The sequence below is a fragment of the Ambystoma mexicanum genome, chromosome 2p (genome assembly GCF_040938575.1).
Source record: "Ambystoma mexicanum isolate Mex_15411 chromosome 2p, UKY_AmexF1_1, whole genome shotgun sequence".
Classification (NCBI taxonomy): Eukaryota; Metazoa; Chordata; class Amphibia; order Caudata; family Ambystomatidae; genus Ambystoma; species Ambystoma mexicanum.
Genome location: NC_090923.1, coordinates 771,279,493 through 771,293,301, shown reverse-complemented (window position 1 = coordinate 771,293,301; position 13,809 = coordinate 771,279,493). Strand labels below are relative to the sequence as shown.

General features: G+C 41.1%; 1 protein-coding gene across 2 annotated transcripts in view; it reads left to right on the top strand.

The window, feature by feature from the left end:
- Positions 1 to 12,546, top strand: part of LOC138566776 (cytochrome P450 2C19-like) — a 726,413-nt gene extending 713,867 nt beyond the window's left edge. For both annotated transcript variants that reach the window (XM_069644425.1, XM_069644427.1), the window contains exon 9: positions 12,040 to 12,546. In XM_069644425.1, coding sequence (XP_069500526.1) covers positions 12,040 to 12,221 — 182 coding nt within the window. In that variant the 3' untranslated portion in view covers positions 12,222 to 12,546. The remainder of the gene's footprint in view (positions 1 to 12,039) is intronic.
- The last annotated feature ends 1,263 nt before the right edge of the window (positions 12,547 to 13,809 follow it).

The following is a 13,809-nucleotide window of genomic DNA, read 5'->3' as shown; positions in this document are numbered from 1 at the left end:
TGTGCCTTGATTCCAATGACCCGCCTGAGGTCATCCCAGTGCTTCTTCACTTCCTTGGCATTGTGCTGTTATACCCCAAGCTCGCTGATGTACCTTGCTATTTTGGCCCATGACTTGGCCTGTGCTGTTACCTTGGTGTGCAGTGAGTTGCGACTGGTGAGGTGCCTATACTTGCTGAACACCTCTGCACCAGGACATTCACCTCCTGGTGGGTGAAGTTGGGGTTTTGTGACCCAGGAGGTGTTGAGGTGGAGTCATCCCCGGAAGGTGAAGAGTCACCTTACGGTGTGGTGGGGATTTGGGTTAGAAGGAGCTGACTGTATCATGGGAGGAGCCATGACTGGTGGTGAGAAAGGCGCTCCCACCTCACTGAGATTTTCCACAGGTCCCATGTGTGTGGAGGTCCCCATCCTCCCCCTCCTACTCATCCAGACTCAGGAGAGGTCATGTGTTAGAATGCCCACAATGTCGTCGACAGTGGCAGGGGGGGACATTGCTCAGCAAGGAGCACTGGTGCAGGTGGTAGTGGTGGTGTTCTGCTAGTCTGTGGTGCACCCTCCTCTCTGACACCTCTGGAGGTCGAGGCACCGGCATCCTCAGCGATGGCCTGCCTGCCCCTGTTCCTCGTGACCCTCCTGCACAGACCACAAGGTCCCTCCTGTGGGTTTGTGGCATCCCTCTCTCCTCATAATTTCCTGTTCGATTCCACGTCAGCTTTCGACAATGTGCACTGGCATGGTCACCCTTTATGTGATGAAGGAGGCATATGGTTGTTAGGCATGGTCACTGCTGCCATTGCACAAGACCGATTTGAAAGGTATGCCATGTGTTGGCAGCTATCCGCATCTGGCTGGCTTACACGTGTGCCAGGGGTGGTGTATGCAGGGAGCCTCAACTCTGCCATGCAAGGACGGTGGTGTAGACACATGCACACATGCAGATGCACACATTGTACAGACAGGACAGTGCCCTACACTAGACGAGCTGTGAACATGCTGGAGAGAGCTTGACCCTGTCAGTCAGGATTGTGATGCAGTTCACAAACATGTGCACCTGTGTGATCTGCTGTGGCTCTCGTGTATCTGCATGTGCTATCTGTACCTATAAGTCATGCCAGCAAGCATCACCTGTCCATGATGGGCTGTTCTTATTCTCTGGCGGTTCTTGCCTCATCAGAAACTTTCCAAGTGAAATCCTAGAGGAGAGAAGAAGACAGAGTTAGGTAAAGTAAGTGGCGAACCAGGAAAAGACAGTAATAAGCAGCAAAGCAACAGGAAAAGATACTAAGGAGCGGTAAAGCCGGAAGAGACATTAACAAGTGGCAAAGCAGCAGAAAAAGACATTAAGAAGCAGCAAGGCCGGGAAAAAACATGAATAAGTGACAAAAAAAGGAAAGGATATTGGCAAGCAGTAGAAGAATAGGAAAAAACTCACTGGCAAGTCACAGAAGCTAACCCGTTTAAGACATTGAGACATTCAAAACAGCATTAACAAAAGGACACAAGCAAGCTCACACCCGGCTAGCCGCAGCAGGCCTGGGCAAGCGGAACCAGTGATGTAACTGGAGACGGGTGCACTTGAAGCACTCACACAGCCACTCATAACCTAAAGGAGAGCACAGCCTTCCAGGGGGAGCATTAGAGTCAAGGGGGGGGGGGGTTTGGAATACCAGTGACACCTGTGCTTTTGTTTTTCAGGCAACTCACATACATTGCTGGTTTCATCAGCATTAGGGCTCCAGCTATCCACCTGGAGAACACCTTTAACCAGCATCCAAACCTCTTCCTCCTCAGGTTTGGCGGTTGTCACAACACAACTCTGCATGAGCTTTGGGTGGTAAGTGGTGCGGGCACACAATGGAAAGTCCAGGCGTTTCCACAGAGTAACAGGTAAATGTTACAGGCACCTTGTGATGAGTCATGGTTGAAGTAGGTGATGTGCATGGAGTTTCCTCTGCTGGTGTCACCCTCATATGCCTGTGCCTGCAGGAGCAGTATGTTCTCCTCTGGCTTTGCCTCCCCTGCAGGCAGAGCGATTTGGAAACCAGTGCACCTATGTGCTTCTCGCAACTGTGCATGGTGCTCCTCCAGTGTGGGGGAGATTAGTTTCCCCCAGTCCTCCTGGTTCTCTTTAGTGGGTTTGCTGTGGAAAGCTTGGTTTTGTTCTTCCTCCTCACTGCTGACATGGATGCAAAGTGGAAGGAAAAAGACATGTCAGTCTGTGGATTACATGTGATGGCTGCTGATGAGTGGCATAACTGATGCCATGTGTGTCTCATTTTTGGCATGCACGTGGCCCTCACACATCAAGAGATGTTGTACTGTTTACTGTATACACCTGTTGTTCTGATTGTAAGGAAATGTGATGCTACTGCTTATATTCATATTGACATTGTGTGTATAGTTATATGAATAGTATGGTATTTCCTACAGTCGTATTGACATATTTGATATAGTGCTATTCATAATACAGTAATAGCTACTTGCGTGTACTGCTTACATTCATATTAACATGTTCTATATAGTGGTATGTATAGTACGCTAGTTCCTGCAGTTGTATTAACATATTCAATATAGTTCTGTTAATAATGAAGAAATGGTAACCTGCGTATTACTTTTTATTTAGCAGTCAAAAGAGAACAATTGTGTTGAAGCTATGCAACACATAAAGTGCATTTATTGTGCACACTTGTACATTGTAATCGTAAGGACATTTGATGCTACTGCTTAAGGTTGTATGAACATTTTCTGTGTAGTAATATTTACAGTACACTGATGGCTACATTCGTATTGACCTTCTCTATAAAGTGCTACTAGCAGTTGTACCTGTTCTTTGCACAGTAATTCCTATTGAAAAATAAAATTAATAGGCAAAGGCATATTAATATGTGTTACTTTTTACATTGACTATACCATGGAACCTACCAAAATGCCAAACTTCAAGTTTATAGCATGTTGGGAAGCATGCTGAACATTTTGAGCAGACACACGCACATATCCAAGCCTTGAAGTCTGCTTAACACAGAAAAAAAACACAATTAGAAACATTTATAATGTTTTCTTTTTACATTGTCCACACCACGGAACCTACCCACATGCCACATTTCAGGTTTGTAACATGTTGTTAAGTATGCTGAACATTTCAAACAGAGACACACACACATATCCACAAATGTATATATATATATATGTATAGGGAGAGATGGATTCATTAACAGTACATTAGTGCATTCATTTGTATTGACATTTAGTATATGGTGCTATGAACAGTGGCTATATCTTGTTAAAGCTATAAAGCATTTGAAGCATATTCAGTAGTATAAAAATTAATAGTACGCTTTTGCTGAAAGTTGTATTTATAGTTTATATTTTTGGTTCTATTGCATTATAACATTAGTAGCTAAAATGGTAGGTTTTATTCTTTACAATTTTCACATTTAAACAATAGTCGCATTCACTGTTTAAAAGGTGATTTCATAGAAAATAATCTACTAGCCTGGCTCAGTTGAAGGCTCTGAAGGAGTGGTTGTTGTCGACATTTTCAAATGTGCTGCAAAGAAATAGTTAGATATTATTTATTTTAAAGTATAACATTTTAAAATGACAAGTATAAAATTATCATTAAACATGTACATAGGTGTGCAAAGGATACTTACTTTGCATCTGCACTGGTCTTTGTATTCAATTGATATATTTAGTACTATTAATAGGCATAGTTGAGTAAGTAGCACATTTGGGCATTGGCTAGAGCCCAAACTGCACGTGTGTGTGTTGTAAAGTAAGTATAGCAGAGTGATTTGGTATGTTAATTGGTAGATACACATTAAGCATGCGCAATTTGTAATTATTTGCAGGTGCTCTTTGTGAATAATGTAGTAGATTTATTTCAGAGAAATGTCAACATTACAGTTGTTTCAAAATGGAAATCAAGGTAAATGGTTAAGCAAAAGTGGTGTGTATATATTATGTGTACGGTTTAATATTGTAATGAATATTGAGTTGCAACCGCAGTCCAAGTGTGCTTGGCATTATGCAGTCGTGCACGTTTATAGTTGTGCAGCATCCTTCCAGTCACATGACTAAAAGTATATGTGCAGCGTCATTACATTACACATGCGCACAATACTTGTATATTGGATTATGCTTATTGTACATTATGCATGACTGTACGTATGGTGTTTTGTATATTGGGCATATTGTAGTTTAAGTTTTTCATGCTTGTGATTTTCATTAGTAACTCCTGGGGGTTTTGGCTGGAACATTGTGAGGCGAGTGCTCACTGTTTCACCATTGGCAAACTTAAACGTGGAAAGGCATGGCTATCGCAGTGGCAAGTGGAGAAATATTATGGAGCAACTTGTTGTGTATCATGGAAGTGACAAAAAAGAAGACTTGATTGTAAGAAAGGCTAGTGGAAATTACGTGGGCTACCGAAGAGGAAGTAAATGATGTTCTGACATTACAAATTACTTGTAAAGCATAGCACAATTGTTTCCAGGACATAGGGTCGTTTTCAAAGCTATTAGTTGTAGCAAAATCATATCAATATCATAACATGTGGTAACAATATCAAAAGAATAGCAAATTTACATATCAAATTCAAATTTGTGAGCAGGTAGCTATTGCATGGGGGAAAAACAAACAAGAACATGTATCATACAAGATTGAATATTCTGCCTAAATGGCATAAAACCCATGTGCCCAGAGATTTGTGTGCAGATTGTCTGAAGTACCCAATAGTCCGTGCCTGGTCCATATATCAATAGTCCTCCTTTAGTGCTCCTGGTACTCCCAAATCTTTTTTTATTGGTGTCTAGATTAAAAGTGCTCACTGGTGAACTGTTAGGTGGTTCCTTAGTGCCACCTCATTGGTAAATCCCATTAAAGCCCACTCGCGGGTCCCCACAGGGTAGGCAAAGAAATGTTGGATACAACTCCACCATGGTGATTTAGTATGGTTTCCTAAAATGCAAATATTGGGCATGATTAAATCTCTGTGTTAACTTTGTAATTGAAACATCGTGGATATACATATAATAATAAAGGGTCACTTACTCATTGGGTGTGTGCTAAACTTTCTGTAATGTCCACTTTATTGTTGGTCTCTTAATGTCTCCCTCTCTTCATTTGATAAAAAAGAGTGGTAGATACTGCAGTGAGTATAAATTGTTGTTAATATCTTAATGTAGTTGTTAAATTACATTTGTTTGTACAATTGGGTATGCACTTGGTTAGAGTTTTATATGTATAGCGGTGCATCATCAAATGTCCTTTCCATAGCTAGTACGGCAGGTACCCGACCCCCTCTATGGAACATAATAGATTTAAATATGTGTTGCTAGTATTGTAATAGTTTGCAGTTTTTGCCCTCCTCCTTACCTTCTGTTAGCTTGCTTTCTATTCAGAGGGTTGGATCCCAGACACTTCAGGCGTGTGGGGCACGCTGGCACCATTTTGATTGTTTATTTATGTTGTCCTGTGAACGTGTGAGGTCTCACGCTCGGTGCGTGTGACGTCACTGCTGTACTAATGTCAACATTCCCTCTGAACTTGCTTGTTCTGCCATAATGCATTGATGCGGTTAACTTTTCACGCTCCCTCATGTATTAGTGATGGTATGTACATGTGCATAATAGATGCTGCTTGTAATGTCTGCAAACATGTGTTTACAAGTTTAGATTTTTGACATTTGCGACATACTCAAAGTAACTCACGTATTACTGATTGAAGAAATATATCCAAACCTAGTATATGTGATGATATTTGTCTGAATGAGAATGTGCAACTGTTGGTATAGTACTGTCTATAAATATTTGTTGGCAGTGCCTTAGACGTATCCGATACAGCCCATTCCTGCATTGGTCACTTGTTAGTGCAGATGCACTGAGTCTCCTTCATGTGTGGAGTATGTCAATGTGCCTTGTTGACCTCTAATTATGAGATCGTAAAGTAATACCATTTCATTTAATTGGATTCCAAGGGTCTCTGGTAAGCCTGCCAGTGGTCTATTGGGTGATCCATCCAACCCCTCCCCTTGAATATGCTGTTACGTAGTAGTCTCAGTTTATTAGGGTTACTTGTGTTTCAAAATATGATATCACAACAAGCAGTAACATAGTTGTGTGCTGCTGTGAGTGTCCCTAATCACAAAAAACATTCATCTCATGCTCAGTGTTAAGTCCTACCTTAATACAACATAGATAACACATGCATTTAGACTCCATGTGCCTCAGTTTTAATTTCAAATCACCTCCTCTTTTCCCACATTTGGTCCTCATGAGTCCAATGAACCTGAGATCACTTTTGTCCTCCATATGGTGGCATTCTTGCCAGTGTATTGTAAGTGGCAATTTGTAGTCTTGGCTTTTAAGACTTGCTAGGTGCTCTCTGATTCTGACCCATAGCTGTCTTATCCGGCTCCCTACGTACAATTTTCTTCAAACAGAAATTATAGCATGAACTACAAAGGTCATTCTGCAGTTGATGAAATCTTTAATCTTGCTCTCTATGCCCCCTCTGTCAATTTATTCCCGGCAGTCAGCATGTGCATAGTTGCACATGCTGCAGGTGCCGCACTTGTGGAAGCCTGTCAGGGTCCTTAACCAGTCACTTCCATTACTTTTCTTGGTTCTACTGGTATCTAAAAATGAGGGACACAATTTGTTTCTGATAGTGTGTGCTCTGGTAAACACACATTTGTGTTTGTTCTCGAAATGCTGTTGTAGGTCGGAGTCCATAAGCAAGATGTGCCAATGTTTTTGCGCTATTCTATTAAGGGTGTGTGCATCCTGTGAGTATTGGTTTACGATATCAATGTTCCAATGTTCTTTGCTCACTTTACTGGTTGGTTGCAGCATAGTTGTTCTATCAAGTGCCTTCCTTCTGTGATGTGATTTGTTAGCAACACTGTGTGGGTACCATCTCCTGGCATTCTTTATGAAATTGGGTTTCTTCACTAGAGTTGCAGCGTGCCCGAAAGTACTCTTCAGCCAGTATGTTGGTTACAGTCGATTTACGGTGGCAGCTTCCTGCATGCAGTGTGGAGTTGACCTCTGTGGTCTTGTGGAATGTCTTTGTTTCAATGTTACCTTCTGCAATGTAGATATGTAGATCTAGGAAGTCTATGGTGGTCTGATCACAATGCTATCGGGCATGCCACAACTGTAGTGAAGAAACTCAATTTGATAATGAATGCCAACTTTTGACAAAAAGATTTTATGAGAGAGGGTACCCACACAGTGTTGTTAACAAATCACATCACAGAATGAAGGGGTTGTTACTCCTTGAGGGTAACAACCTTAACCTGCTCACATATGGCGGCGACTCTCCCTTCTCACTGTGTGATCGTCCTCGTGGACACTTAGGATACACTATAGGATCTGGTGTCCCTCTTAAGGTTGTTCCAGATCAGACAATCTTACTTCTTTATCCATTAGCAGGCTTCCTTCAGCGGAGCATGCACGCCCTCCTCCTACCCTGAGACCGGACTCTTTCCTCGTCTGACATGTTGCATCCCCAAATAGTGTGACTATCATCTCCTTCACCCTTATCCTGATTCAGTCTACTTAAAAATAATGTTCTATGCTCGTTACTGAACAGATTTTCTTCTTCACTTCGTAATTGAAATACTAGGGATTGATCATGTTTCCCTTGAATTCCATACTTGCTACTTTGCCTTAACTGTTGATTGACCTTGTTGATTCTTTCTCCAATGCTTGCCGCATCAAATCTTGCTTCTTGCAATACTACTCTAGATGCTGCTGGCGTTGCTTCCTTTATCAGAAGGAACTCCTCTATTCTATCCCATCATATTCCTGGGCTTGGCCCTATTGGTTCCTTATGAATGACACTGGTATCAAGACCTTGTTGTCTCTTTTTTCGTTCCATTTCTTCATCTATGTCTCTTCGATTTCTTGCATCCCTTCTAATTCTTCCTTCCTCTTGCCTTTGTTCTTTCTTCTCCTTATTCCTTCCCTTCTTGCCTCTTCTTCCCTTCGTGTCTGTAATCCTTTGCGCTTCTTCCTCTTCTCTTTTCCTTTCTCTTCTATCCCTATCTTCTATCGCTCTCTCTCTGTTGTCATACTTTGTTCTTCTGCCTGTTCTTCTTTTCGCTCTTTCTCCTCCTGATATATCTGCTCTCATCGCTCCCTGCTCTTCCTTTTCTGCTTGTCTTTTCTCAATATCTTCTCTCGTTCTTTATTCTTTCTTTCTTGTTCGTCCTTATCTTCTCTTTGCCTAACTTCCTCAATACTTTTCCCATCTATTTTAAGTAATATCTGTCCTCCCATCTATTCGATGTGCATGAGCGCTATCTTGTCAGCTTTATCCTTTTCTTCTTTCCATCTCTTAATCTCCCTGTCTATTTCTGTTGAAAATTGTGACCGCTCACTCCTTTCTTCTTTGTCTTGTATGATCTTATAGATCTATTCTTTTCTCTTATTCACCTCTGGACTATCATCACTACTGTAAGCAGGGGTTCATTTATTGGATTACTATACCCTGTCTCCGCTTTCAACTCCTTTAAATGATATAACCTTATTTCTTCCGTAGTAGCAGCTTTTGCTTCGGGTGAGGTAAGGGGAGCTGAGGACTCAACACCTTCCTCCTTTCGCTGACTAAGCATCCACTCCTCAGGTTGCGAGTGTTCGATTTCTTCTTGGTACATCTTGCAGAGCTTTAGAATCGCTAACCTTTTCTCTAATTTCTTCCCCATGTACACAGTGTGCAAGTATGTGATCATGTGTTGCAATACAGCTTTTGACAATGTTCGCCTTTGTGGCCATGGCATGAACATTATATCTGCCATGCCTTTCACCCATTCCTCACTATAATGTTTGAGCTTGTGCATGTGCTTTGGTAATGTTTTGCATAAGTGCATAAGAGGAGTGTCTCCCATAATGACAAGTCTCACTTGACTGTCAATACGTACCAGACTGTTAAATAAACTTTATACTTTTGCTTAGATCACCACTTTTCAACGTTTTAAAACAACAAATATGAGCATGCACCATCAATCGATGCTCAAGCCTCTATTTTCAACAGTTTACCTATTTTCTTATTCGATATATCTATTTTCTTGAATGGTGCCAATCACTTTGCTACGCTCGATCACTGCCGCTACTCAACTTTTTCAACTTTTTCACAACTTCTATCACTCTTCGATATTTTTACTGTACAAACAAGATTCAGACTAGGCAAACATTGCACATTTATAAGCACTGTCATCACCTTATCTCTTTCGCCTTTTACAGGGCTTGAGATGTCACCTTGCGTAATCCTGATTACGCTTTTTATATTTCACTCTATCCCCACTGGGATTTGAGAGGTCTCCTTCTAAACTCTCTTGAGTCAGGACTCCTAGGCGCTACCTTTTCTTCTTCAGAATATTCCGGTTGCTCAAAAAATTATCACAATCCCATCCCCTTTATTTGCCATTCCCCTCATCATTCGTTAATCGATTCTAGGCCTTCGGTATCGACTCCTCCTTCAATCCAAACACTTTGCCTTCCGTCTGCAGAACGCCTGTGGAAACTGGGCAGGAATTTCATAAAAAGAGGACCTGCCCACTGTCTCAGTTCTTCTTGCAAGTTTATTTATATCGGCCTCTCTTCACAGGAAATCCTGCGAACTTCCGGCTAATGGCAGAGGATGCCCAATCATCTGAAACACTGGAGCAGGACTAGTTTTGATCTTTTTGAACCGTCCATACCGCTAGCATGTGAGCGTATGGCTCTTTAGTAACGTGCATGCAATGGATGGGGTTACAGAATAACTCTGACTCCAAATAATCTAACCAACTCCGGAAGATGGCAAAGGTACTGTTTTATTAACAATTACCTAAAACAGGAAGTTAACAATGATCATCAATGGACGTTCGCTCTGCTCTCAACGATTTTCTCATAAAACAAAGACTTTATACTAAAGATTTGTCAGAGGTGGCATCATATTACGTGGCAAATAAGAAACGCTTACGAGGCATTGTAATTGGTTCAAGGGGAACATCTAAGTATACTTTCTATAGGGACTAGGATTGTGATTGGCTGCCCACTGTCAGGTGGACAACTTATGCCTACCTCTAAGACATGTCATCTTTAACACTATTAAGTAAACGAAACGGTCATTGGTTTTTCAAAATATAAGGCCCTTCATTATGTGGCCCTCCACAATTGGTTGGCTTGCTCGTGCCATGTCTGGAACATTCGGTTCACTTAGCAGCACGTAAGCTCAGACCCAGGTGCCAGAAGGTGGACTTGACTTTACTGCCCCACCCAATTAGCCGAAGATACCTTGAAGATTGTCTTTGAACTCAGCCTTGCAAAGTATCCTTCTCTCTGGGAATATATGGGAGTGCAGGCACTCAATATCATTGTTCTAGCGCCCCAAGCTCAACTCTATTTTCATTCTTGTCTCACGTTACAGGAGACCACGATTTGGTCCATTTTGCAGTATTTAAACATCTTAAATTAATAAAACTTGAAACTCTTGGTGTTCTTTCTTTGCATGTTAACAAGGGATGGATCATCCTTCGCACCTTCACTGCTTTCAAGTATAGTTAATCAACCTTGGCTGCTTCAGTTTTGATAACAGTCGAGACAGCCTTGCGATGTGCATCCACAATCTTAGCTTATTCTTGCTGCAACACAATTCTCTGCCTTTCCTCTCCATGGGTCCTGGCTTTCTAAATTCATGACACCGATGTCCAGCTCTTATACAATGGCGGCTTCACATGCAGTCAGTTCAGTATATATAGCCAGCTTCTATGATGACTTGGTCTACTTGCGTTTCAGTGTCTGTACAATTATTGAACGGTTGATTTTTTGGAGCACTTTGAACTTTGCACACGTGAAATCTTCTTTTCGCATATGAAAGTTTACTTGGTTCTTACCTTCGTCATCAGTTTCTGTAAGATCCATGCATTCTCTTCAGCCAGTATTCTCGGGGCGTCACTCATGTTTCTTGAGACGTCACTAGCTTCTCTCTCTGCTCCTTTTCATGTTCCTTCAGGGAGTTCCTCCCTAAGATTGTCGTCTATTTGGGGATACATTCGATAGGGTTTTTTAAGTCGATACCTTCTTTCGAATATTCACTCTGATATTGGAACAACTGCTGGTGTCAAACATGGCACGATCTCAGGCTTCCAACATATAGGAGGTAGGGGTCGGGATTTCCTGCAGAGGCATGCAGATGCTCCTCTACACATAAATGTGCATGTAACACATGAACATTATCGGGCAGATTCTGAAAAGGAAGAGCAAATCAAAGAAGGATCTTTGATGAGCTCGTTCATATGCCCTTTTACACCCATTTTCACAGTTGCGTAAATCATGGGTCTTTTCTGCGCATTTAAAATTGCATTGAGAATTCACAAAACAGGATGCACTTTTAAATGCACACAAATGAGGGTCATTACCCCATAGCATTTTGGAAACAGGCACCGGCAGAGGTGCAAATCATGCTACAGTAGTTTCTGATCCTGTCATGACTTATCCTTTATGTGTGACTGCTACGGTTTAAAGGATGACTGTCACACTTGCATTTCCATCCCCCAATGAGGACTAAAATGCTTGTTTTCAGAGCATTTAACTGACAACGTGGTTGCTGGGAACCATTCATATATTACTGATTACTGCACTCCTGAAACTAACATATGCAAGATAGCTGTTAACTGCATCTCTGTGCTACTGTGCAGACGCTCCTCACATTTCAGAATAAAGTGACCCGCACATTTCTAAAAGTAGTACAAATTAAATGAGCGCATTCTCTGGCATCCTTTCATCTGAATTACTTTTTGAGAATCTGCCCCATAATGTTCTTGTCTTACATGCACAGTTATCTACGGCCTATTACTTTTCATGAAAGACTCAAGCAAAAGCTGCTAAATCAAAAGATACAATATTGAACTTGACTTTTCGGACATTGATTTGTTATTGATATTGGCAATGGATATTTATATCAACTTTCTTGATGCATGAATGTACTCATTTGGTGGCCCTTCAAATAATTTACATAGAATAACACTTTTTATTTTTATTTTTTCCAGGTAAACGGAATTGTCCGGGGCTGTCGCTGGCTGAAACAGAGGTGTTTCTGATTCTAACTAGTATCGTGAAGAACTTCAACCTGAAATCTACCTGTGATCTAAATGATCTTGACCTCACCCCCATAGAGAGTGGGTTTGAAAATCTGGCACCCCCTTTTAAAATGTGTTTTATCCCTCGTTAAAGAATAGCATGATGTGAGTGACTGACAGGATAAGTACAGAGTGTAGTGTGAACTAGAAGCCTTTTTTTTACGAGAATTGGCCTCTGATCTTGAGCCAACTCCTTTAATTTAGCCAGCCGTGCTATGGAAATAAATAACATTGTTCCACAGATAATGCATACTTGTTGTTTACTCAATCATATGATAAATGTTCAATGGGAATAAAAAGTATTTTAAAATAGTGAATCTTTTTCAGAAGTCTATGAAGTGCCATTTTATTTATATGCTGCACATCTGATACTGTTATAGACGTCTTGGTTGTCCATAAATTGAGTTGTCCCATTGATTTGGATTTCTTGCAGATCATTGCTTGTTTGCAGTTGTTTAATAAGGAATGAACATCCTTATAGTGCAGTGTTTGTGGATATATAGAGCCTGATTCATAGGGCGTTTTCATATGGGATAGCACCATTATAGAACGCGTCTGTGAATCAGGCCCATGGTGTGTGATCATTTCTCATTAGTTGTGTGTATGCGTGCACCAAATATTGAATATAATACGTCATAGACAGAAGGGATGAAGAAACAAAGGCCAGAGTGCTATTGATTACTCTGCTGGGCAAGACTCTGCTCATTAGAGGGGAGTCACCCACAATTATATAAGCCCTTACTCCAAAGTGTTCATACCTGAGTTGGGAAGACAGCATGAAATAGAGTGTGAGCGTGTGTGTGTGTGTGTGTGTGTGTGTGTGTGTGCACATGCGTGTATCTGTGTGTTTTCAAACTCTATAGGCCTGTCCCCTCAGTATATGTTAAGTCTGGAGGGGTATTACAGAATTGGATTGGTGTTAGGTGATGTATATTACCTTACTGCTGATGGAGAAACACAGCTCTATTTCGGTTTGGCATTGGGCAATGTGATTAAAGTTTCTGCAAAATTGAGGTGAGAGAGTGTATGATATGTGCCCATGAGCATGAAACATGTTCCTACATTGTTTGAGTTTGTAAAGATGAGTCCTATTTTTAATGACATTAGAGGTGAACCATTTCCCTTTGTAGTTCCATTGCTGTTGTGCTGGTTATGCAAGACTGTGGTTTGTATATTTAATGAACTTTATTACATGAACTGTTGGAGAGAAATTCTGTATTACCAGTATTGTATTGATTGTGTTGAGTGTAGGTTGATTGTATTTCAAATAAGATATTCTCATCAACGTACTAATAGGCCGTGTTGAGTAAACCTGGGTGAAGCAGTTCTGATACAAACTGAATCACAGGAATATTGCAGAGTTTACATATTACATCCATGTGTTCTAAACATTATCATAGGTGCAGGCAAAGTGTTTAGGTGGCTCGGGCACAATAGTATATGTATGGTATGTATAGTTCAATTACAGAATTAGACAAAAGGTTGTTTTAGCAGCTGACACTTTGTCAAGTGTGAGGTAGACAATGAATAGGATCAAGGTGAGGGTGGCACTAAATCCATTTTTCTTTTTACTTGGGAGCAGGTAGAAATGCGCAACTGCACCAGTTCAGGGACAGGGAGAACAATATGGTATTATTTAGCTGAGGGAGGGCAGAGAATTGAAATAGGATTTATCTGTGG